The 27461-nt window shown below is 46.2% G+C and overlaps 1 protein-coding gene across 1 annotated transcript; it reads left to right on the top strand.

Annotated features, from left to right (window-relative positions):
- Positions 1-1161: 1161 nt before the first annotated feature.
- On the top strand, positions 1162-26970 carry LOC141201633 (uncharacterized). Its single transcript, XM_073663648.1, has 7 exons — positions 1162-1222; positions 19451-19534; positions 19664-19843; positions 19927-20050; positions 20133-20230; positions 20430-20520; positions 24728-26970. Exons 2-7 carry the CDS (start codon positions 19457-19459, stop codon positions 25960-25962), a joined length of 1806 nt encoding a protein of 601 aa, XP_073519749.1. The 5' UTR covers positions 1162-1222; positions 19451-19456; the 3' UTR covers positions 25963-26970.
- Positions 26971-27461: the final 491 nt, after the last annotated feature.

The raw sequence follows: 27461 nt of genomic DNA on the forward strand, positions 1-27461 counted from the left end.
GCTTTTCATTTTTCACTGTGAGCACTGTTCTCATCAATTTGGGCAATCGCTGTAATGCCACAACCACCATGGCTGTGGCATTACGGTGAGTGGCAGACAATCCCTGCATGATTGGTGCTCTAAATAGCGCCAAACATGCAGGACGGGGACCCCAGCTTCTCCCCGAGCATCTCGAAAGTACTCGGCGAGCTCCGAGCATCTCGAGTACTGAGATGGTCGGGCGAGTACCGAGCAGTGGCGAGCATGCTCGCTCATCACTAATGATAGGTAATAGATAGATGATAAATAGATAGATGATAAATTATAGATAGATATATGGATAGATAGATGATAGATAATAGTTGATAAATAGATAGATAATAGATGATAGATAGATAATTGATAGATAGATAATATGTATAATAGATAATAGATATTAGATAGATAATAGATAGATACATAGATAAATCATGATAGATATTAGATAGATAATAGATAGATAGATTATAGATAATAGATAGATGATAGATAAATGGATAGATGATAGATATTAGATAGATAATATATAGATGATAGATACTAGATAGATAGATGAAAGATAATAGCTAGATAATAGATAGATAATAGATAGATAGATGATAGATAATAGATAGATAATAGACAGATGATAGATAGATGATAGATACTAGATAGATGATAGATAATTGATAGATAATAGATAGATAATAGATAGATGATAGATAATTGATAGATAATAGATAGATGATAGATAAATAATAGATAGATAATAGATAGATGATAGATAGATCCCAGTAGAATAGAGGCCTTTGTTACGGTCTTCTCCAGTTGGAAATAGATTGCTGTCAGTGGGAAAGAAGATGATCCTGGAGTTCTGAAGCCTTTAATGGCTGACGGAGATAATGATGTTACCAGCGAGCTGCTGTCAGACATCTCCGGTCTCTTCCTCAGGGACTGGTGACACCTAAGATGTCTGACAGCAGCTCGCTGGTGACATCATTATTTATCTTCGTCAGCCATTAAAGACATCAGAACTCCAGGATCATCTTCTTTCCCACTGACAGCAATCTCTAATTATCTCCAAACTGTAGGGACACAGACACCACCGTCCTGCACCCGCTGACCTGTGATCATGTGACCCCTGACTCCTCCCCTCCTGTGACCTCATCACAGGTCCTGTGCGCACAGAACAGCCATATATGTGGTCGCGGCTCTGCAGGTGGAGGTATGTGGAGATACCTCATTTCTCTCTATCAGGATATTCCTCTTCCTGCTATATCGCCTCTATACTCCGCAGCACTGTACACACATTAGTATCACTGATGAGCTTGAGGAAGCAAGAGGAGAAGGAGGAGGATATGGCTGATGGACTCTCCGTGACTCTGGACAGCAGAGAGGTGACGTCTGAGCCAGAGAGGTAGATCTGGGTGTCATCAGCGTACAGATGGTGCTGGAAGCCATGGGGATTTATGAACTGTCCCAGGCCAAGGGTATAGATGGAGAAGAGTAGGGGTCCTAGGACAGAGCCTTGGGGGACTCCATCAGAGAGGTGGTGGGCTGAGGAGGTAGTGTGGGAGACGCTGAATGTGCAGTTGGAAAGGTATGAGGGGATCCAGGATGGGGCGAGGTTTTTGACTCCAAAGGAAGAGAGGATCTGTAGTAGGAGGCAGTGGTCAACTGTGTCGAAGGCAGAGGACAGGTCTAGAAGGAGGGGTATGGAGAATTGTCTGTTAGCTTTGGCTGTAAGTAGGTCATTAGTAATTTTGGTCAGGGCAGTTTCAGTGGAATGGTGGGGGCGGAAGCCGGATTGTAGGCTGTCAAAGAGCAAGTTAGATGAGAGATGGGGAGAAAGTTTAGTGTGAACATGTTGCTGAAGGAGTTTGGAAGCGATTGGTAGCAATGATATGGGGCGATAGCTTGACATAGCGGGCGGGTCGAGGGATGGCTTTTTGAGGATAGGTGTGATTGTGGCATGTTTGAAAGCAGAAGGGAAGGTACCAGAGGTTAGTGATAGGTTGAAGAGGTGGGTTAGGGCCGGCATAAGTGGAGTAGTGGGGTTGGGGAGGAGGTGGGATGGGATGGGGTCGAGTGTACGAGTGGTGAGTTGTGATTTGGAGAGGAGGCGAGTAAGCTCTCCTTCAGTGATGTTCGAGAGGGAGGTAATAGGGGAAGGAAATTGGTCTGGTACACAAAGGGTTTGTGGTGGGGGAAAATAAAGACTTTCCTTGATTGGTAGATCTTTTTTTTGAAGTGTGTGGCAAAGTCCTCAGCATGATGTGGCCATCTCATCATTATTCCTGTCTGACGTTCATTATAACTTTGAACACCACAATGTGCCCTGGACTAACAGCAGATAGGAGTATCATAGAAGAGGTTTCCCCTTTCAGTGTTCTGTATACAATCTACGAGCCTGTGTAACAAATACTATAATCAGCATTACTCACCTTCCCCTGCTCCAGTGCCGGCTCTCTGCTGCTGCTCGGGTCTTCTTTATAGGTTGCAGTGGTGATGTCATGTCTTTAGCGTGTGTGACAGCCAATCACTGAGCTCAACGGTTCGTACTGAATAAATTGGCATCAGTTCTGAGATCAGTGGTTGACTGCAGCGGTCTAATGCGCTACATCTATGATGTCACCAGGGCTGAAAATTTAGTATCTAACAATTATTCCGTGTCGCCATTTTCTGAGACCTGTAACTATTTTCATTCTTCCATCGATGGACCGGTTTCAATGATTATTTCTTGTTTTCTTAATTTTTTCTGATACAATTTTGGAGGAAATATGACATTTTAGTAGCTTTTTATTACATTTTTATGTGGAATTGTGGTGATCAAAAACATTATTCCTAGTGATTCGATTTATACCACATGGGAAAAAATATTTAAATATTGTATTAATTCAAGCAGTTACGTGCATGGCAATACCGAATAATTATTTCAATGTATTACATTTTGCTATTTACTTTGGGGGGAGGGGAATGATATAAACATTTATTGTTTGTGTGTTTTTTAATATTTTGTCTTTTTTATATATATATTTTTCATTACTCTCCTTGTCCTGCCCATTTTTCCCCAATTGTACATAGTGCCCTATAAAGTATTAGCCCCCCCTCTCATTGCCATATACAGTAGTAATGATCATCATCTTTGTTACCCCCATAGTTTTAGTGCCCCACACCACTAATAGGGTTCTTCTCCTCTTTTGCTGTAATCTACAGGATATGGCTGTAATCATTTATTTTTTGTAACACCTGAGCGTGCACTGCACCCTGCTAGGTGCCACCATGCCAGTGTTTCTTTTTGTATTACCATATAAATCAGTACACCCCTAATACACACTGAAATAACTGAGAGATTTAAACTTGCTTATAACATATCATAATCACAATGGAGACAAGCCTCAGAATCTTGTCCAACTATTTTCACTTTTTGGCTTTGTCAGGGGTGAGATGTGGAATCCACGATCTATGGATTGAGGGATGATTCCTGGACATTGCACCCATAGCTTATAGCAGTTGAGAATAAAAATAGTTTTCTTGATCACTTTGAAACATACACTGTGCGCGCAATTATTAGGCAAGTGAATATTTTGACCATATGATCATTTTTATGCAAATTTTACAAATGCAAGTTATATAAACGTTTGTTATTGGATGAAGTACAGTATTTTTCGGACTATAAGACGCACCTTTTTCTTCCAAAATTTTGGAGGAAAGTGGGGATGCGTCTTATAGTACGATATACATAAATGCTGTGGGTGGTGGGGGATGTGGGGGAAGCGACAGTGACAGTGGCGAAGTAGCGGGGCACAGGAGGCAGCTGCCGCCTGCTGCAGCCTACACTGTGCCCGCTACTAAAGAAAATTAATATTCACTGCTCCCCACTCCCAGTGAATATCCCATGGGTGTGGTGAATATTCATGGACTTTAATAGCAGGCACGCTGACAGCCGAGCGCAGCAGGAGCCGCGCTACGGCTACAGAGTGCGCACTATTAGGGAGAATGAATGGTCACTGCTCCCCACGCACGCAGTCCCGGCGTGGGGAGCAGTGACTATTCTGGCACAGAGCTGGACACAGCGCTGGAGTAGAGAGGAGGTGAGTATGATTGTTTATTTTTTTTCTGTGCAGTGTGACGGGGATCAGGGGGTGCCAATCATATCTGGATGAGGGAGCCATGCATACAAGGATAAGGGGGGACATGCATACAGTGATGAGGCATGAGGGGGTCCATACATACTGGGATGAAGGGAACCATGCATACAGGGAAGAAGGGGGCCATACATACCAGGAAGAGGAATGAAGGTACCATACATACGAAGAAGAGGGATGAAGGTGCCATACATACCAGGATGGGTGTGAGGGGGGCCATACATACCAGGATGAAGGGTGCCATACATACCAGGAAGAGGGATGAAGGGGCCATGCATATCAGGATGGGGATGAGAGCCACATATAACAGGAAAAAGGGGGCCATATATACCAGGATGGGGGATATTTACAGAATTGGGGGACATTACCCCTATAACAGTGTCAGCAGTAGACCCCCTCCCCCTTAACAGGGCATCATGACCACATTTTTGTCTTAATTTTTTTTTCTATTTCCCCCCTCTAAAACCTAGGTGCGTCTTATGGTCCGGTGCGTCTTATAGTCCGAAAAATACGGTAGATCAGGAGATGTGTATTTGTATAATGAGGGGTGTGTGGCCTATGGATATTGACACCCTTTATCCTGGGGAGGGCAGCTTCTTGTCCTCAGACAAAATGGGCCAAAAAGAGTTTTAACTGACTCTAAAAAGTAAAAAATGGTTAAAAGTCTTAGAGTGACCACAGAAACTTCAAAAGTCTACAGGGTTGCAAAAGAAATAAACAATAACATTAAATGCAAAAGATTTCAGAAGACTCAAACGTGAAGCGACCAGGAAGATATTATCCTCCAGTGCTGTCGTATTCCAGAATTGCAGACTCCCTGAAGGCCCAGAAGAACTAGGTGTTCAGTGCTCAGAGACAAGGCCGAGGCTGCATATCAATCTCCACTGAACAAGACACAAGTGCAAACATCAAGACTTAACCAAAAGATAGCTGAAGACAGATTTTTTTAAAAGGTTTTATGGACTGTTGACAGTGACTGTTGACAGACCAGATGGATGGGCTCGTGGCTGGATCATTAATGGGCACAGACCTCGTCTTCAACTCAGACGCCAGCGAGATGGAGTTGGGCAATGCTATGGCCTGGTATTACTACAGATGAGCTAGTTGGACTTTTTTGAGTTGAATGTGGACTCAAAATCAAATTCCAAACCTACTCCCAGTTTTTAGATGACACTTTCTTTAAAACAGAGGTACAGAAAAAATCTACATCTTTTAAAAAAAAATCAGGAATGTTCTGCGGGAGAATGCTCAATCGCAGCATCGAAGTCTTCACTGCTCAGTACCCGGAAAGGCCTTAAAGATGAAAGAACAATGTTATGGCCTTTTCCTCACTGGACCTAAACCTCGCTGAGATCTTTTGGGCTTTTCTTAAACTCGAGATTTATGGTGAAGGAGAACAGTCCCCTCTCTGATCAGTGTCTGGGACTATGGTTAGTGCTGCTGACGCGCCCCCTGGGCCATGTGTGGGGAAATACCCGGAGCCGGGTCTCTGTGTAATGCTGGGGGTGGTAGACTCCGTGGAGGCGACCTGGTCCCATGGCTCAGGGTGGTCAAACCAGTGGCAGATCTGTTTATTTGGTTTTGCAATGTTTAAATGTCCGACTACGCCACCCGTGGATTGCGGTCACTGAGAACCACCGCTGCAGGGCAGACCACTGAGGCTGATGTTGTGTGCGCAGCAGAGAGTAGTATAACTCCCCACGGGAGGAGTATAGCCTCAGGGCAGCGTCTATAGATGGTGAGGGTTGTGGTGCATGGGCGCAGCAGAAATGACTCAGAGTCCTTGCAGTGCAGTTCAGGGTCTTTACTGTTGGTAATGAAGAAGGCCCTGCCGGGAGTACTGGCTAACATTAGAAGCCTGGTCAGTCTGTGAGCAAACAAGAGTTCCCCTGACCAGGTGGAGGTATAGGCCTTCCCGTCTGACTGCACTCTTCCTGGCTGCCCTGCTGTAGTCGTGTAGTAGCCCACGTCCCTGAGTGCTCACCCGTATGGCTGGTGACTTGGGGCCTTTGGTTCCTTCCGCTCCTCGATGGCGGTGCCGGTCCCTTGCGTGTGACTGAGCCTCCGGGCTTTCTATGGACAGAGGACCTGAAATCCCCTGCCAGGTGGTTTCTGATGCTGGATGTAGATATCCCCACAGCCTCGGACTCTGGTGTCCGGTTCTCTGCGTCTTCTACCAGGATGAGCTCTGCTGCTCCAGTCCCTGGTCTTCAGCTCCTGGCTCCAACAGAGCTCCTTGCTGCTGCTCTGTCCCTTCCTCTGGAACTAGACTCACTAACCCCGCCCCAGATCCAGTTTATAAAGGGCAGGTTCCTCCCCTCCCTGGACTGGGGCAGGAGGCGTTGCATGCAAATGTGCTCCTGACCAGGAAAACCCATGCTCGCTCTCAGGCATGGTATTTCTACCACTGTGGCAACCAGACCCCCTGGAGTGCCACATTCTCCCCTAGTAAATTTTAGTACTCCGGGACTAAACACATATTATGAAAACATGCATAACAGGGTATAAACAATAACACAACAACATATGTACAAGGAATTCAGTTTTTATAGGTCACGGCGCTTCCGTAACCAGGTGTCCATGTCACCCAAGATGTATTTTGAGGGACTCGTCCCAAACCCTCCACGTAGGCCCTGGGGTGGCTACAGGGCATCGATGATCTGGCGTTGGACCACGTCTTCAGCCACCTCCACGGGTTTTTGTTCTGTGGTCTGGCACAGGTGCAACTATTTACAAGGCACAGTTCCGGTTATTCATTGTCCATAACCTGTTAGTCCATAAACCCTGTCGGGTAACTTAAAAAACATAATTATTATTCATGCAACAAACATAAAACATTTCAACATTTGCAATATACAGGTATATATATCACATTTAAATTCTCCAGCGAGCGGGCATTTGACCCCTAGTGCCCCTGGTGGACCTACGTAACACACTATCTGGTGGTGTTCTTTCTGAGTCCCCTGTTTCCACCCCTTGTGTAGTGGGCTCGCTAGTGTCTGCACTACAGGTGTTTGGAGATGTTATGGGCAGGCTGGGCAGCTTTCTGCGTACTCTTTGGCTTACCACAGGCACAGCAGGCTCACTACTAGCAGAGGGTTGATTCTCCTGGGCTGCTGGTATGGAATCTTCTGCCTCTGGGGCCGGTTGCTCTCCCAACACTACTTGCTCTTCTGTAGGCCCTTGAGGGGTTGGCTGGAAAAAGGTAAGGACGGGTACCACAATAGCGTTGTTAATTTGTGTCCAGGACCGGGGAAATTCTCCGAGTACTGTACTGACCATTTCTTCCCTTTCCCCTGCGGGTTGAGGGCTATCTTGGTCTTCATCAGTGCTTTGCAGCTGCTCGGGACACTTCTTCAGGTGGTCTCTGGAGACAGTGGCTATGGTCTCTCCTTCATCCTTACTGATAATACATACTTTCGGATTGTCATGACTTGAGGGCAGTACTGTGTACGGGTCTTTCTCCCACTGGTCATCCAACTTATGGAGCCGCCTCTTCCTCTTCAAGTCCTGCTCTCCAGGTGCCAGGGGAGCAGCGGGAGCATGCTGGTTGTAAGTCCTCTCTTGCCTTTCTCTTGCTTGAGACAGACTTCTCTCAACACTCTCCTGCACTTTCCGGTACTGCTGCTGCCGTTCTGTATCCCAGTTTGCCTCGGGCGAGTTGTCCTCGGGTATCAGGACTCCCATATCCAGGTCAATAGGCAGCTTACCAGGTCTTGCTCTCATTAGGTAAGCCGGGGTGCAGTTGGTGGCATTTACTGGGATGTGGTTATACAAGTCCACCAGATCAGGCAGTTTTTCATGCCACAGACTGCGTTCTTCCAGGGGCAACGTTTTTAGCAAGTCTATCACCACCTGGTTCATCTTCTCGCATAATCCGTTGGTTTGGGGGTGATAGGGCGTTGTCCTTATCTTCTTGCAGCCATACAGGTTGCAGAACTCCTGGAAGACCTCTGCTTCGAAGGCTGGACCTTGGTCAGTCCACACTTGCTCCGGATACCCGTGTGGACGGCAGAAGTGCTGCTGGAAGGCTCTAGCTGCTGTCTGAGCTGTTAAGTCCTTGACAGGGACCACCACCAGGAACCGGGAGTAGTGGTCTACGATGGTGAGGGCGTAGACTTACCCGGACCTACTTGGAGCCAGCTTCACATGGTCCAGGGCTACCAGTTCTAGTGGCTGCTTGGTGATGATGGACTGCAGGGGAGTCTTCTGGCTGGCACGGTCCTTTCTTCTCAGGTTGCACGGGCCACAGTCTCTGCACCATCTCTCAATGGCCCCTCTCATGCCTACCCAGAAGAACCGTTCACGCAACAGGAACTCCAACTTCTTACATCCAAAGTGCCCTGCTCCGTCGTGGTATGCCTCCAGGACCATAGCCGCATCTCGTCTCGGGACCACTACCTGCCAGGTCATCTCATGTGTCCAGGAGTTGACAATTCTCCGGCACAGCTTCCCCTTGTAGAGAAACAGTTTACTCTTCTCCTTCCACAGCTGTTTAGTTTCTTCCGGAGCGTCTGGGTCAAGGCGGGCATCAGCCTGTGTCAGCATCTCTTTTACCAGGTGGACGGCTGGGTCACTGTCTTGCGTCTCCGCCCAGCTGTGGTGGGGTAAGGGATTGAAGTGGCAGAGTGCCTGTCCCTTACACGGTGGGAACACTGGGTAATCCCACGACGGTGGAACGCAGGGAGTTCAATCTCTTCCAGTTCTTCTGGATCTTCCCATCCGTCCGGCAAGTTCGGCATCCTGGACAGGGCGTCTGCGTTGGCATTTGTGCATCCAGCCCGGTATTTGAAGGTGAACTCATAGTTAGATAGGCGGGCCAGGGCACCAAGTTTTGCACTGTCCAGGTGTGTCAACGGGTTGTTGTCCGTGTACACGGTGAGCTTGGAAGAGGCAAGGTAATGTTTAAAGCGCTCTGTCACTGCCCATACCACCGCGAGGAACTCTAGCTTGAAGGAGAGAGAATTTTCAGGACTCCTTTCTGTGGGCCGGAGCTTCCTGCTGGCATAAGCGATTACCCATTCTCTGCCCTGTTGGATCTGGGACAGCACCGCCCCTAGCCCGATGTTGCTCGCGTCTGTGTGGAGAATAAAAGGCTGGCGTTAATCAGGGTACGCCAGGATTTCATCCTCCGTGAGGGCCATCTTCAGCTGGCGGAAAGACTCATCCTCCAGCTTGTCCCATTTGAAGGGCGGCTTCTGATTTTTGGCCTTCCTGGACTGGCCTATCAGGAGGTCCTGCATAGGAGCTGCCATTTTGGTGAAACCGGGGATGAATCTTCGGTAGTAGCCTACGAACCTGAGGAACTGCCGCACTTCCTTTATGCTGGAGGGTCTTGGCCAGTCCTTAACCCCTTAACAACATCTGACGTACTAATATGCGTCTGTGCCCTGGGACTTAAGAGCCAGACCCGTATTAGTACGTCATGGCGATCGCGCGTGCACACAGGCTGTGCGGGCGCGATCGCCGCCGGGTGTCAGCTGATTGTCACAGCTGACACCCGGTACTATGTGCAGGGAGCGGTCCTGCACCGCTCCCAGCACATTAACCCCCGCGATGCTGCGATCGAAGCCGATCGCGGCATTGCGGGGGCAAGGGGAGGTGATCGGCGATACTCACCTCCTCTTCCGGCTTCCAGCGCAGTCTGAAAAGGCTTCCCGGGTGTTGCCATGACGACCTGATGTCGTCATGACAACATCCGGGTCACCAGAGAGCAGGAAGATTGCTTGGACATGCGCAGTGCATCTCCAAGCAATCTTCACACCGCTGACAGCCTGCATGGCATAGGGATGGTGCTGCATTCCTGTGCCATGCAGGCGATCAGAAAAAAAAAAAAGTGAAAGTCCCAGAGTGGGACAAAGTAATAAAGTGTATAAACTGTGTGAAAGTGGAAAAAAAAAAAAAATTTGCAAAAATAAAAAAATAAAAATAAAAAAAAGAATCCACCAAAAATAAAAAATATAATGTACCCATCAATAAATATTATTATAAAAAAAAAAAAACAATAAAAGTACACATATTTGGTATCGCCGTGTCCGGAACAACCTGACCTATAAAACTGTCCCACTAGTTAACCCCTTCAGTGAACACGGTAAAAAAAAAGAAAAAAAAAAGAAGCAAAAAACAATGCTTTATCAACATACTGCCAAACAAAAAGTGGAATAACACGCGATCAAAAAGACGCATATAAATAAAAATGGTACCGCTGAAAACGTCATCTCGTCCCGCAAAAAACAAGCTGCCATACAGCTCCATCAGCCGAAAAATAAAAAAGTTATAGCTCTCAGAATAAAGCGATGCTAAAAAATATTTTTTTCTATAAAATAGCTTTTATTGTGTATAAGCGCCAAAACATAGAAAAATGATTCAAATGTGGTACCGCTGTAAACGTACTGACCCGAAGAATAAAGCTACCTCATCAATTTTACCACACGCGGAACAGAATAAAAGAAAAGAAAAAAACAATTCCTGAATTGTTGGTTTTTGTTTATTCTGCCTCCCAAAAATCGGAATAGAAAGCGATCAAAAAATGTCACGTGCCTGAAAAAGGCACCAATAACAACGTCAAGTCATCCCGCAAGAAACGAGCCGTCACATGACTGTCTGCCAAAATCTGGAAAAATTATAGCTCTCAAAATATGGCGATGCAAAAACTAGATTTTACAAAAAATGCGTCTTTTAGTGTGTAACCGCTGTCAGTCATAAAAACCCCATATGATTCTGGCATTGCTGTAATCACACCGACCCAAAGAATAAAGTCGTCTAATCACTTATACCGCACAAGGAACGGCGTCAAAAATAAACTCTTGGGTTAGGATTGGGCTAGGGTTAGGGCTGGGTTTGGGGCTAGGGTTGTGCTGGGGCTAGGGTTGTGCTAAGGCTAGGGTTGTGCTAGGGCTAGGTTTGTGCTAGGGCTAGGGTTGTGCTACGGTTAGGGTTGTGCTAGGGTTAGGGCTGGGGTTGGGAATTTTTTCAAAAGTAAGAAAAAAAGATGACGATATGGCGACTAGTGTTGAGCGCAAGTGCTCGCTACTTGAGTTTGCATCGGGTGCTCTGGTATGCATTGAGTATCGTGGGTATTTGAGTGACATGCTCGAGTCTCTGCCCCATATGCTTCGCGGCCAAAAAACTTTACGGGGATTGCCTGCCATGCACGAGCGATCCCCGCATGTTTTTTTTTGGGTGTCTAATAACCGTGAAACATGCAGAGCAGGGACTCGAGCATGTCACTCGAGCACACGCTGTACATGGTGCATACCTGAGTACCCGATGCAAACTCAAGTAGCGAGCACTTGCGCTCAAGAATAATGACAACTTATTCAATATGATGACCTAATGTAAACAAATTCTGTGCTGTACCTCTGGGTTCAAAATGTTCACTATACACCTTAATAAAATCCTTGAGGGGTATAGATTCCAAAATGGGGACACTTGTGGGGGAACTCCACTGTTTAGGCACATCAAGGGCTCTCCAAACGCGACATGGTGTCCGCTAACAAATTGAATGGAAAATCGGCTCAAATTGTTAGCGGATGCCATGTTGTGTTTGGAGAGCCCCTGTGTGCCCAAACATTGGAGCTCCCCCACAAGTGACCCCATTTTGGAAACTAGACCCCCCAAGGCACCTATCTAGATTCATAGTGAGCACTTGGAACCCCCAGGTGCTTCACAAATTGATTCGTAAAAATGAAAAAGTGAAAAAAAAACGCTTTTTCATTTTTATGAATCAATTTGTGAAGCACCTGGGGTTCCAAGTGCTCACTATGAATCTAGATAGGTGCCTTGGGGGGTCTAGTTTCCAAAATGGGGTCACTTGTGGGGGAGCTCCAATGTTTGGGCACACAGGGACTCTCCAAATGCAACATGATATCCGCTAACAAATTGTCGGCTCAAATTGTTAGCGGACACCATGTTACGTTTGGAGGGCCCCTGTGTGCCCAAACTTTGGAGCTCCCCCACAAGTGACCCCATTTTGGAAACTAGACCCCCCAAGGCACCTATCTAGATGCATAGTGAGCACTTGGAACCCCCAGGTGCTTCACAAATTGATTCGTAAAAATGAAAAAGTGAAAAAAAAAACACTTTTTCATTTTTATGAATCAATTTGTGAAGCACCTGGGGGTTCCAAGTGCTCACTATGAATCTAGATAGGTGCCTTGGGGGGTCTAGTTTCCAAAATGGGGTCACTTGTGGGGGAGCTTCAATGTTTGGGCACACAGGGACTCCCCAAATGCAACATGATATCCGCTAACAAATTGTCGGCTCAATTTGTTAGCGGATATCATGTTGCATTTGGAGAGTCCCTGTGTGCCCAAACATTGGAGCTCCCCCACAAGTGACCCCATTTTGGAAACTAGACCCCCCAAGGCACCTATCTAGATTCATAATGAGCACTTGGAACCCCAGGTGCTTCACAAATTGATTCATAAAAATGAAAAAGTGTTTTTTTTTTCACTTTTTCATTTTTACAAATCAATTTGTGAAGCACCTGGGGGTTCCAAGTGCTCACTATGCATCTAGAAAGGTGCCTTGGGGGGTCTAGTTTCCAAAATGGGGTCAGTTGTTGGGGAGCTCCAAAGTTTGGGCACAGAGGGGCTCTCCAAACGCAACGTGGTGTCCGCTAACAATTTGAGCCGATTTTTCATTCAATTTGTTAGCGGATACAATGTTGCATTTGGAGAGTCCCTGTGTGCCCAAACATTGGAGCTCCCCCACAAGTGACCCCATTTTGGAAACTAGACCCCCCAAGGCACCTATCTAGATGCATAGTGAGCACTTGGAACCCCTAGGTGCTTCACAAATTGATTCGTAAAAATAAAAAAGTGTTGTTTTTTTCACTTTTTCATTTTTACGAATCAATTTGTGAAGCACCTGGGGGTTCCAAGTGCTCACTATGCATCTAGAAAGGTGCCTTGGGGGGTCTAGTTTCCAAAATGGGGTTAGTTGTGGGGGAGCTCCAAAGTTTGGGCACAGAGGGGCTCTCCAAATGCAACGTGGTGTCCGCTAACAATTTGAGCTGATTTTCCATTCAATTTGTTAGCGGATACCATGTTGCATTTGGAGAGTCCCTGTGTGCCCAAACATTGGAGCTCCCCCACAAGTGACCCCATTTTGGAAACTAGACCCCCCAAGGCACCTATCTAGATGCATAGTGAGCACTTGGAACCCCTAGGTGCTTCACAAATTGATTCGTAAAAATAAAAAGTGTTGTTTTTTTCACTTTTTCATTTTTACGAATCAATTTGTGAAGCACCTGGGGGTTCCAAGTGCTCACTATGCATCTAGAAAGGTGCCTTGGGGGGTCTAGTTTCCAAAATGGGGTCACTTGTGGGGGAGCTCCAAAATTTGGGCACACAGGGGCTCTCCAAACACAACATGGCATGCGCTAATTATTCAAGCAAATTTTACAATCAAAAAGTCAAATGGCGCTCCTTCCCTTCCGAGCCCTGCCGTGCGCCCAAACAGTGTTTTTTCCCCAAATATTGGGTATCTGCGTGCCCAGGGGAAATTGCACAACAAATTTTGGGGTCCATTTTTTCTTGTTACCCCTGTGAAAATAAAAAAAATTGGGTCTAAAGTAACATTTTTGTGAAAAAAGTTAAATGTTCATTTTTTTCTTCCACATTCAAAAAATTCCTGTGAAGCACCTGAAGGGTTAATAAAGTTCTTGAATGTGGTTTTGAGCACCTTGAGGGGTGCAGTTTTTAGAATGGTGTCACTTTTGGGTATTTTCTGTCATAAAGACCTCTCAAAGTGACTTCAAATGTGATGTGGTCCCTAAAAAAATGGTTTTGTAAATTTCGTTGGAAAAATGAGAAATCGCTGGTCAACTTTTAACCCTTATAGCTCCCTAACAAAAAAAAATTTTGGTTCCAAAATTGTGCTGATGTAAAGTAGACATGTGGGAAATGTTATTTATTAACTATTTTGTGTGATATATCGCTCTGATTTCAGGGCTTAAAAATTAAAATTTTGAAAATTGCTAAATTCTCGCCAAATTTCCGTTTTTTTCACAAATAAACGCAAGTGATATCGAAGAAATTTTTCCACAATCATGAAGTACAATATGTCACGAAAAAACAGTCTCAGAATCAGGGGGATCCGTTGAAGCGTTCCAGAGTAATTACCTCATAAAGTGACAGTGGTCAGAATTGTAAAAATTGGCCTGGTCATTAACGTGCAAACCACCCGCGGGGCTTAAGGGGTTAATCACTGTGATCTTATCAGGGTCTGGAACTACTCCGTCAGCACTCACCACGTGTCCCAGGTACTGTACCCTTGGTTTCAGTAGATGACACTTGGAGGGTTTCACCTTTAGGCCGTAGCCTGCCAGGGCGTCAAACACCTCTGCCAGGTGTTTCAGATGGTCCTCGTATGTTTTGGAATACACGATGACATCGTCCAGGTATAGCAGGACCGTCTCGAAATTCCTGTGCCCCAGGCAGCACTCCATCAACCGCTGGAAGGTTCCTGGCGCGTTGCAGAGCCCGAATGGCATACAGTTGAATTCGCTGAGACCCATCGGGGTGGTGAACGCGGTCCTCTCCTTGTCTGCCTCTGCTACAGGAACCTGCCAGTACCCGCTAGTAAGATCCAAAGTGGAGAAGAAGTTAGCAGACTTTAATGCAGCTAAAGATTCCTCTATCCTAGGTAATGGGTACGCATCTTTGTGTGTGATACGGTTGACCTTTCTGTAATCTACACACATTCTCATAGTGCCATCTTTCTTTTTCACATGAACTAGTAGAGCTGCCCAGGGGCTACAGCTATCCCTGATTACCCCAGCTTCCTTCATTTCTCGCAACATTCCCTTGGCATTCTGAGGGGGGACCGTTCGGTATCTTTCCTTTATGGGTGGATGGTCTCCCGTGGGGATGTGGTGTTCTACCCCCTTTACTTGCCCAAAGTCTAGCGGGTGTTTGCTAAAGACTCTTTCGTACTCCTGCACCACCCGGTAGACTCCCTGTTTTTGGTGTGAGGGAGTGGAGTCGGTGCCCACATGCAGCTTCTGACACCAGTCCTCCATTTGTTTCTTGGAGCCGTTACCCTCCTATGGTTGAGATGGAGGCAAGGGTTCCACGGCCTTTACAGAGTTTTGGTTAACGGTGAACAATTTGGCTAGAGTGGCATACCCGGGCAAGGATACTTCTCTTTCCCCAGTGTTTAGGATGCGGACGGGTACACTCCCATGGCGTACATCGACCACCCCCCGTGCTGTCAAAATGGTGGGCCTACTGTCTGAGTAGACGGGTTCTACCATGGCTTGGTAGTCTCTTCCTCTCAATCCAATTGCAGTCCAGCACCAGATCATCATCTCAATTTTTGGGGGCATGGCGATAGGGAACGGGTCACTCATCCTAACGCTACCAATCTTACCACCAGACAGTTCTACCTGTTGCCTTTTCATCAGGGCCCTGATCTCTTTTTGTAGGACACGCTGCTGGCTGGAGCTGGCATTCACCGCAAGCTGCTGTAATATGACAATTATCTCTGCAAGACAATTTTCAATAACATTAGTACCCAAGGTTATCTTAGGGTGGCTTTCACGACGGTCAATGTCCACAATAATCAGTCCTTGTCCTGGCAGTTCAACTTTACCAATTTTGATGGTCACCTCCTTGAATCCCACCTGCGGTACGGGCTGACCATTGTTGGCGATGATGCTCAAATCTTCATCTGGGTAGCGGGTAATATCTGAGTCATTCCAGTACCGCTTAAAAAGCACATAGGGGATGGTGGTTACCTGTGACCCGGTGTCCAGCAGTGCACTCATAGGGATGCCATCCAGCACCACAGGCAAGACCGGTCGTCCCCCTACGTACTTACCACGCCAGCTCGATGGGCCTTATGATCTTATGCCTGGGGGTCGGCCCTCTGCCCCAGGTTGGGCCCGCTTAAATGACAGTACCTTGCCATATGTCCTGGTTGGTTGCAGCGGCGGCAGATGGGTTGTCCGTCCTGGTCATAGCGGTTGCTGGGCCTTCCTCTGGACAATGGGATCCTCCTCCGTTGGCTCCAAGGGACATCCTCCGGGCTGGAAGCCAGCTGGATCTTTCCTGGGGAAGACACCTGTAAAGACTGCACAGTTCTGGTTAGCGCGGCAACGCTTTTGGTCAGTTCTTGGACCTGATGGTGCAGGTCTACAGCCGGGTCTTTGTCCAAAGCCTGTGCATCAGCTCCCACAGGCTCTGCAGACAAGGGCGCCGCCTCCTGGTGATAGGTAATAGCAGGGCGCCTGTGGGTTACAGCGCCACCCGGTGCCGGTTCTCGGAGCACCCGGATGGCCCTGTCTTTGAACTGCACAAAGTCCAAATCAGGGTTCTGCAAGGCCATTACACGCAACAGGGTTCGGTGGGCGCTGGACTGTAGACCCTCAATGAACTGTTCAGTCAACAGCTTATCCTCATTCCGCACGCTGTCAGGGTCTGCCTGCTTAATGTCTCTCAGGGCCTCCTGCAAATTCAAAGCATAGTCCCGTATACTGTCTTGGGCCTGCTGTTTGCATCCAGAAAATTTTAGTTTGATCTCTGCTGAGGTGCGGGTATCAAAAGTGTCCTTTAGACGGGCCAGTATTTCCTTTACAGTCCCCTTTTCCCTGGCTGACCAGGACTTCACTTCTCTTTGGGCTGCCCCGATTAACTGGCCTGTAAGGATGCTCACTTTTTGTTCCTCGGACATGGGGTATACTTTGAATAGGCTATACAGTCTTTCTTTAAAGTCGCTCAGGGTATGCGACTCCCCTGAGTACTGGGGTAACCATGCCACTCCGGGGATATACGGCATCGTGAACGGCATCACTGCGGCAGCACCCGTGCTGGCAGTGGGAGCTCCCTCCATTCCTGTTGTCTTACTCCCCCCTAGTTAACCGTGGCCTACCTTCCATTGCTTCTTCTCCGTAGGCCGCGGCTCCGCAGGTGATGGTCGGGGTTGAGGACCTTGTGTCGCGCACTGGTGACGTCGGCGTCCGCTGGGCTCCTTCCAGGACCTTGCGCAGCGTCAGTGCGTAAGGTGGGGCTTCAGCTCTCGTGCGCTTTTGGAGTCCACGCCCCTCTTCTTCCCGCGCGGCGTCACAGAAATGGCGCCCAATGGCGTGAAAATGGCGGCGGATGGTGGGAAATGGCTGCGGATGGCAGGAAACTTCACCACAATAAATATCACAGTCTTTCTTTCAGGCATGCAGTACCCGGTAATTGCGGGCACGAAATCCTGCCGACTACGCCAAAGTTGATGCACCCCTGGGCCTTGTGTGGGGAAATACCCGGAGCCGGGTCTCTGTGTAATGCTGGGGGTTGTAGTCTCCGTGGCGGCGACTCGGTCCCGTGGCTCAGGGTGGTCAAACCAGTGGCGGATCTGTTTATTTGGTTTTGCAATGTTTAAATGTCCGACTACGCCACCCGTGGATTGCGGTCACTGAGAACCGCCGCTGCGGGGCAGACCGCTGAGGCTGATGTTGTGTGCGCAGCAGAGGGTAATATAACTCCCCACGGGAGGAGTATAGCCTCAGGGTAGCGTCTATAGATGGTGAGGGTTGTGGTGCATGGGCGCAGCAGAAATGACTCAGAGTCCGTGCAGTGCAGTTCAGGGTCTTTACTGTTGGTAATGAAGAAGGCCCTGCCGGGAGTACTGGCTAACATTAGAGGTCTGGTCAGTCTGTGAGCAAACAAGAGTCCCCCTGACCAGATGGAGGTATAGGCCTTCCCGTCTGACTGCACTCTTCCTGGCTACCCTGCTGTAGTCGTGTAGTAGCCCACGTCCCTGAGTGTACCGTGTGGTGCTCACCCGTATGGCTGGTGACTTGGGGCCTTTGGTTCCTTCCGCTCCTCGATGGCGGTGCCGGTCCCTTGCGTGTGACTGAGCCTCCGGGCTTTCTATGGACAGAGGACCTGAAATCACCTGCCAGGTAGTTTCTGCTACTGGATGTAGATATCCCCACAGCCTCCGTCTCCGGTTCTCTGCGTCTTCTGCCAGGACGAGCTCTGCTGCTCCAGTCCCTGGTCTTCAGCTCCTGGCTCCTACAGAGCCCCTTGCTGCTGCTCTGTCCCTTCCTCTGGAACTAGACTCACTAACCCCGCCCCAGGTCCAGTTTATAAAGGGCAGGTTCCTCCCCTCCCTGGACTGGGGCAGGAGCGTGGCGTGCAAATGTGCTCCCCACCTTGAAAACCCATGCTCACTCTCAGACATGGTATTTCTACCACTGTGGCAACCAGACCCCCTGGGGTGCCACACTGCCCACAAAGATGATCGTCAGCAGATTAAGAAACTAATGGACTCCATGGATGGATGGCTTATCACTGGTGTTGAGAAGAATGGTGGCTATATTGGTCACTGATAAATTTTTATTAAATGTCAGAAATGTATTTTTGGACATTGAGATGTTTGGTTCTTATTCTCACTATACCAGATGAAAATAAACAATTAAGATGGAAAATTTACATTTTTCATATAGTTGCATAATAATTCTGGACACAGAGATATTCTCCTAAAACAACACCTCACTTTTACTTTCTTAAATATTCAGACTTATTACCCTTTGGATTGACCAACAGCACTGGAGATGTTAAATAATAAAAGTAATCATCAAAAATACAAATTGCCTAATAATCGTGCACACAGTGTAGAGTAGGTGGTGGAGATAGAAGACCTCTTCTTTCCAGAACTTATCATGGAGTGGTGAGATGTGCACAAATAAACCATTAACATATTTTATTGGCTGTACAAAGACTGCTGTTTCTTTATATTGTTAAATTACTTGAATTATTTTATAACTTCCGTAATCCCAACTGATAGCACATAGGTATCTCTCTGTGACCTGAAGATATATGAAGTGCTCTACCACATTATTGCTTTATACCGGCATCACAATGCTATTAATTTTTTTTGGTGATACACACAGATGCCGCTCTGCCGCAGACTGGGACCCACTAGACACCAGATACCTTGAGAAAGGCCTATGATAGGCCGAAACGTTGGAAATATCTGAGTTCATTAGGGGTCTATCAAAATTAAGAAAACTTTCTTTGCGTCATTGCATAATAAAAAATCATTTTCATGATAATTTGTGTGCCAGAGTATATATATATATATATATATATATATATATATATATATATATATATATATATATATATATTTGGACTGTTTCACTATTTTACTCCTGAGCACCACAAGCAGTGAGCGCCCATTATTCACTTACTATTAATTTTTTTATTACACAGAATTTTATATATTTTACACCAACTCATCTTCAATCCACTCAGATTCCCACAATATGAGATACTAATAATTTATCTATATAATTTTCCTAGAGAAGAATGGATAGAGACAGAAAGAAGATGGCGGAGAGGATATTACACCTCACCCTAGAGATCCTCTTCCGTCTTACTGGAGAGGTGAGAGATTCTGATGACGTCACATTACATCATTCTTATCTATGGGAATAACAGATGGACAGAACTGGAGAGGTGAGGACTCTGGAAATGTCTGGAGGGAGATTTATTAATGTGTCTCTCCATAATCAGGATTACACAGTAGTGAAGAAGACCTCTAGTGAGTGCTGTCAGGACCCTGTGTCTGAGGGATGGGGAAGACCCCTGAGCCCAATCACAGGGCCTCCATCTCACCCCCTGATACATGAGGACATCAATGAGCAGAAGATCCTAGAACTCACCTACAAGATGATTGAGCTGCTGACTGGAGAGGTGACACTGCTGGGAATGCTGGGACTTTATACGGTAACGCTATGAAGGGATCGGGGGGATGACTGTATCATTATATGTGTCAGGTTCCTATAAGGTGTCAGGATGTCACTGTCTATTTCTCCATGGAGGAGTGGGAGTATTTAGAAGGACACAAAGATTTGTACAAAGACGTCATGATGGAGGTTCCCCAGCCCGTCACATCACCAGGTAATAGACCGGACTAAATACACACGGCCTATAATTATCTGTATGTAAAGAATGAATTCCGCCCCTTATGTGTTTCCTCCAGATCTATCCAGTAAGAGGACAACACCAGAGAGATGTCCTCATCCTCTTCTTCCACAGGACTGTAAACAAGAAGACCCCAATGTTCCTCAGGATCATCAGGTAGATGGAGAAAAGGTGTCATGAGATCTCCCCTATGATGTGTAGACGGCTGTGAAGGTCTTGCTGCTCAGTCTTGTTTTATCCACCAGTATTATATGTTTTATACTTGTGTAATGAGAACGGTGGAGATGGCAGGATTAGAGCTGATCGTAGATGGGACTTCTCCATCTGTTTGTGACTTTTACAATATTTGTTTCAGGGTGAAGATCTGACCCATATTAATAGTACTAAGACATATGTGACGGGTGATGAGCGGTGTAAAGAGGAGATTCCTACCTATGACTACCCAGGTGAGTAGTAACCACGAAATGAAGAGAAGTCACAGATTTTTCTCAGTCACCGGCTGTGGCTTCTTGATCAGTGGTGTAGTCCGGCCGTATCACAATCGTGTGATCACCATTTTACCTCTAGACCACATTTTCCTCCATCCAAAAATGTTCACATTACTTTCTGTAATTGTGAAAGTCCTTTTCTATAGAACTTACAACCTGGAGGATCAACCTACCCCCTGGGATTAGATGACGCTGACCGTTACCTGCACAGATCTGTAAACTACAAAGCCAAATGACAGTATACGTAGAATGTGCTGACAAGTGAGAAAATCACTTGAAGAATAATATTATGATGGGCCTGTAAGAGAAAGTGGAGGGTAATGATGGTGTTGGCTTCCTAGAACCCTGATATCTTATTGGATGAATCTACCTTCTCTGCCTTCTGTACTGCTGAATGTGCTCATATGGTCCCTACAAGACCAGGTCCAGTCTTTCTGACCAAACTTCACTTTTATGATCAACAACATTAAATGTGCAGTGAGGGACAAGTGTGAATTTCTGTACAATAACAACAGAGTTTCCCTTTATCCTGACTTTACAATTTCTTTTAAAACCGACTAACTTCAAACAGGATTGTGATAAACTATACAGAAAACATTACACCTGTGCCATGATATATCTCTAAGCTGTGCGTGGCTGATGGCTGTAATATACATTTATTCACGCCTGCAGGAGATGTGTTGGCTCCGGCCCTGGTTTCATGGATTCACTCCACGTCATAAATTACATTACGATTTCAATCCTAAGGAATTCAGATTACTGCACAATCTCTCCTGAAATGGGGGCGCTAATACTTTCTCTACTCTCCTGGTCAGGACTCATAGTAGCTCCAATGGTTTATCATAAATGAGTGCGGCTCTGGTTTAGGTTTCAAGTGCTCTCCCCTGATACATATGTTATTGTTGAGGATGTAACTTATCTTTTATTCTGTATTTTTTTCCAGGTTCATTTTGTATGATATCTTTATTGTGGTGGGATCAGCCTGACTCACTTATGTGACTCTGTAACTTTCTGGTAGTCTTTAAAAGAAGGTCTCCATTACCTCTTGCAAATGCCCGAGATCTAAATTTAAGACACCTCAGCTCTGCAGTGTTAGAAAAAGTTCTCCTTCAATGTCTAATATTTCATCTTGAAACTCATCTCACAGAAAATATTGGCCCTTATCATTGTTTAGACCTCAGAGAGGTTTCACCACTAGTTACTCATTTATTACTGATGAAGACTTTTTGAAGAGTTTGATCATTTCAGTAGATGTGTTATTGACTATAGTCACAGTTTTTGACTACAGTAGTTAGTGCCCAAAATACTCTGATTTAACCCCTTCCCGCAGCCAGTTTTGTGTTCCTAATTAGGCCCCATTTTTTAAATCTGACATGTGTCACTTTATATGGTGATTACTTTGGAATTCTTCACAAAGGATAATAGGAAACAAATGGACCTTACAAATTATTTTCCAACTTCTCTTGAACCCGACAATACCCTATATACGGTTGTACCCTACTGTCTGGGCACATGGCAGGTTAAGAAGGGAAGGAGCGCCATTTAGCTATTTGAATGCAGATCTTGCTGGAATAGTTTGCAGGCACAATGTATTGGGGGCACTGTTCATGGTCACCTGGAAGATCAAAAGATGGCTACCACGAACAGGCTTGGCGCTATCTACTCCAGATCCCAGGGACTGCCTTGCTCATCGCCCTTTATCGTCAAGAAGAATAGTCAGGTAACCGGGTCATAAGCAGGAGGGCAGAGAAAATACAAAATCAGAAGACACAAGAGTAGTCAGTAAACGGGCCGAGGTCACAACAGGAAGAAAATACACAAGTCGGGAGCTGAGCACAGAGGACTGAACCAGAGGAGAACAAGGCTGTATCTGGCAGCTTCCGGCAATATGCTTCCAGCTTTAGTAGGGTGCGGTGCTTTCCAATTGACTGAAGCAGGGAGCAGATTACTCCAGCTGGACAACACACACCCATACTGCTAGACTGGATGATACTACAGGTACCAGGCACCCTAATCTTAGTGGCTGGACAGGGCCTGCTCCGCCCAGAGCTTCTGGTTCTGATGTCTCCTCCATCACCAGCGTGCCTGCAGGATGAATAAGGAAGCTCCTGGTGACAGAAGCAGACGTCGCAGGAGCAGATCCCAAAGGATATGGGACACACCATTTACAGAAACCCTAATGTGGCCAAATTGCAGAAAACCAGAGCAGTAGAAATCCCCATAAAGTGACTCAGTTTTAGAAATTATAACCCTCAGTGAAATAATCTATAGGAGTAGTGACTATTTTGTCTCCACAGGCACTTTCCGGATATTAGCACGCAGTGGATGTTGGAGAGAGAAAATAACAAATATATAATTTTATTACATAACACATAGTGCCCAGATTGTGCTCCAGGAGACACACACTATAAATTAAGTGGGTTCTTCTCACTATAGTAATGCCAAATACATGGATGCTAAATGTGGTTTGGGCGCACTGCAAGGCTCAGAAGTGAGGGGGAGATCTGACTTTGGGAGAGCGGATATTGCTGGATTGGAAGCCATGTTGCTTTTCAAGAGCCTTTGAGCCACTAATAATGTGGAAACCTCTGTTTTTCCATTGACAGATGATGGACCTGAGTGGGGACTTGTTTTTAACTGGATGAGTAGAAGTTTTTATTAGTATAATTTTTGCCTACATAACATTTTTTGATGGCTTCTTATTCCATATTTTGGAGGCAGAATGAACAAACAGTAGGACACCACGATCTATTGGTTCATCATATGAGATTTTCTGTTACGGATCCGGGTGGTGGAACCTCTGTGCTGCGGTGCAAGGAGGGACCAGAGGGGTGTGACTAAGTATCAACACGGACCAAGGTCGCACGGTGGCTCAATCGACTCCGTGAACCAGGGAGGGACCGAGCAGAGGGACCAGGTGCCACTCTGGGACCAACCTTGTATGAGAGCAGGTTACTGCCATGGGTCAGATGGCAAGGACTGACCGGTACAGCAGATGAGCACGGCAGGCAGGCTGTCGGGTGGTCCGGGTAGATGGACTGGAGGACACCACGGGTAACTGGCAGGAGCCTCCAGGTAGGCAGACTGGTAGGCATTGCAGATAACAGGCAGGAGCCTCCAGGTAGGCAGGCTGGTAGGCATGACAGGTAACAGGCAGGAGCCTCCAGGTAGGTGGACTGGTAGGTATGGAAGGTAACAGACAGGGACCTCCAGGTAGGCTGGCTGACAGGCACCACAGGTTACTGGTAAGTTCTCCAGGTAGGCAGACTGGCCAAGCCCATAGACAGACTGGCAGGTTGGTCCGTAGGCAGACCGTCTGGCTGGCGGAGACAGGTGGCAGGTAAAGGCTCAGGATAAGCGGACTGGCCAAGCCCATAGACAGACTGGCGGACTGGGCTGTAAGCAAACTGTAAGGCTGGACTGGTAGTCAGGCTGGCGGACTGAACTGGTAGTCAGGCTGGCGGATTGGACTGGTAGTCAGACTGGCAGCGGGACCTGAGGGCGGAAGCAGAGTTTAGTACACAGAGCAACAAACTTGCACGGGCACCTCCATTTTGGAGGAGGTGCCTTATATATGAGAAGTCCGCTGGTCATTGGCCGGGGACTCTTTAGGACCGCGCGCGGCCTCTTTAAGAGGGAGGGAGCGCGCCCTAAGCACAGTGCCCGGGAAGCTGCGCACGCCGGCAGCAGCAGCAGGGGAGCAGGAAGACGCCAGGCCAGGAGCACGGCGGTAATGGGGGCGGCGTCTCTGCCTGACAGGGGGCAGAGACGCCGATGCTACATTTTCTATTAGACTGTGAACTGTCATTCTGTCAATAACTTGCCATTTCTACAGACATTTTAAGTACAATTATCACAAGAATCTCATAGAAAAATAAAGATTGCATAACACTTCTAAATCAATCTAAGAACAAACACATCCCTGGGCTACATGCTAGTCCAGGAAAATGAAGAGATATATGCTCAAGTTTAAATATTCCTTTATTTTTTAGATTTGTGTCTAATAAAATTGATTTTTAAACTTGAGCATGTATCTCTTCATTTTCCTGGATTAGCATGTAGCCCAGGGATGTGTTTGTTTAGATATTTTAAGTATAAATGTTCAAAAATATAAATTTCAAGGATATTTTATTCAAAATTAATAATTGTCTTTTTTTCTTGGCAGATGACTGTACCAGAAGATCAGATGGACAGGAGAGTTTTAAATCTGACGATCTTGAGATCCCACAGGATACAATTGAAGTGAATGCCATTACTCCAGATATACCATCATACCTTCACAGCAAACATCAATCATCTGATCCTATGAAACAGGTCCTGTCTTCTGATTCATTACCGACTACTAAGGAAAATCAAAATAAAATAAGCATTACAAAACAAACTTCTCCTAAAGGAAAGAAATCATTTTCACTTTCAGAAAGTGGAAATAGTTTTACCCTCGAAAAGTCTATTCTTAAACATCAAAAAATACACACAGCGGACAATAGATTTTTTTGTTCCAAATGTGGAAAATGTTTTAATCAGAAATCAGTTTTTGTTAATCACCAGAGAACCCACACAGGAGAGAAGCCTTTCTCATGTTCAGAATGTGGGAAATGTTTTAACCATAAAGCTCATCTTAATAACCACCAGAGAACTCACACAGGGGAGAAGCCTTTTTTCTGTTCAGAATGTGGGAAATGTTTTAACCAGAAATCAGATCTTTTTAGACATAAGAGAACTCACACAGGGGAGAAGCCCTTTTCATGCTCAGAATGTGGGACACGTTTTAATCGTAAAATGATTCTTGATAGCCACAAGAGAACCCATACAGGGGAGAAGCCTTTTTCTTGTTCAGAATGTGGGAAATGTTTTAATCGTAAAGCGCATCTTGATAGCCACCAGAGAACCCACACAGGGGAGAAGCCCTTTTCCTGCTCAGAATGTGGGAAATGTTTTAACCAGAAAGCACATCTTAATAGCCACCAGAGAACCCACACAGGGAAGAAGCCTTTTTCATGTTCAGAATGTGGGAAATGTTTTAACCATAAAGTGCATCTTAATAACCACCAGAGAATTCACACAGGAGAGAAGCCTTTTTTATGTTCAGAATGTGGGAAATGTTTTAACCAGAAATCAGATCTTTTTAGACACAAGAGAACTCACACAGGGGAGAAGCCCTTTTCATGCTCAGAATGTGGGAAATGTTTTAATCATAAAGCACATCTTAATAACCACCAGAGAATTCACACAGGGGAGAAGCCCTTTTCATGTTCAGAATGTGGGAAATGTTTTAACCATAAAGCGCATCTTAATAACCACCAGAGAATTCACACAGGGGAGAAGCCCTTTTCCTGTTCAGAATGCGGGAAATGTTTTAACCAAAAATCAGTTTTGGTTACGCACCAGAGAACTCACTGAGGGGAGAAACCTTTTTCATGTTCAGAATGTGGGAAATGTTTTACCCATAAATCAGCTTTGGTTAAGCACCAGAGAACTCACACAGGGGAGAAGCCTTCTTGCTATTCTTTTTTTTTTTAATCCAATAAATTTTTAATGAGATTTTTTCATTAGTTTTTTTCTTTTTGACAAAACAAGAAACCAGTACATACAATAATAAAATAACATACCATATGAATCACATACATGCATCTCTCCTATATATCCTTTCAGATTCTCCATTACCATCTGATAACTTACAGTCACTATATCCTACAATTAACATTCCACATTCTTTAAATCTCTTATATAACCATAATATTGTAATAAACATTATAATCCTATACACATATAGGTGTGCTATATTACCCATACCACATGTTAAGGAATTCCAATATACATTACAATGAAACATTAGACCTCGCCAATACCCCCTCCCCCCTTTCAGTCATTGTCTCCAACAATAACCCCCTTGATAGCATTCCAGGTGTATCCAACCATAAGCCCCTCATCCCAATCCTGGTATACATGGCACCCCATCCCTCATCCTGGTATGCATGGCTGACTCATCCCCAATCCTGGTATGTATGGCCCCATCAGCCTTATCCCGGTATGCATGGGCCCCTCACCCCCGTCCTTTTATGCATGGCACCCCTTCCCTCATCCTGGTATGCATGGTACCCCTTATCCCAATCCTGGTATGCATAGCCCCTCATCCCTATCCTGGTATGCATAGCCCCTCATCCCTATCCTGGTAAGCATGGCACCTCATCAATATCCTGGTTTGCATGGCACCCCAATCCTCATCCTGGTACGCATTGTACCCCTCATCCCTATCCTGGTATGCATGGGCCCTCATCCCTATCCTGGTATGTATGGTCCCTCATCCCTATCTTGGTATGTATGATAACCCCTCATCCCTATCCTGGTATGCATGGCCCCTCATCCCTATCCTGGTATACATGGTTCCCCTCATCCCTATCCTGGTATGTATGGCCCCTCATTCCTATCCTGGTATGTATGGCCCCTCATCCCTATCTTGGTATGTATGATAACCCCTCATCCCTATCCTGGTATGCATGGCCCCTCATCCCTATCCTGGTATACATGGTTCCCCTCATCCCTATCCTGGTATGTATGGCCCCTCATTCCTATCCTGGTATGTATGGCCCCTCATCCCTATCTTGGTATGTATGATAACCCCTCATCCCTATCCTGGTATGCATGGCCCCTCATCCCTATCCTGGTATACATGGTTCCCCTCATCCCTATCCTGGTATACATGGTTCCCCTCATCCCTATCCTGGTATGCATAGCCCCTCATCCCTATCCTGGTAAGCATGGCACCTCATCAATATCCTGGTTTGCATGGCACCCCAATCCTCATCCTGGTATGCATTGTACCCCTCATCCCTATCCTGGTATGCATGGGCCCTCATCCCTATCCTGGTATGTATGGTCCCTCATCCCTATCTTGGTAT

Source organism: Phyllobates terribilis, unplaced genomic scaffold (genome assembly GCF_046119375.1).
Source record: "Phyllobates terribilis strain yellow unplaced genomic scaffold, ASM4611937v1 Scaffold_120__1_contigs__length_5212024, whole genome shotgun sequence".
Classification (NCBI taxonomy): domain Eukaryota; kingdom Metazoa; phylum Chordata; class Amphibia; order Anura; family Dendrobatidae; genus Phyllobates; species Phyllobates terribilis.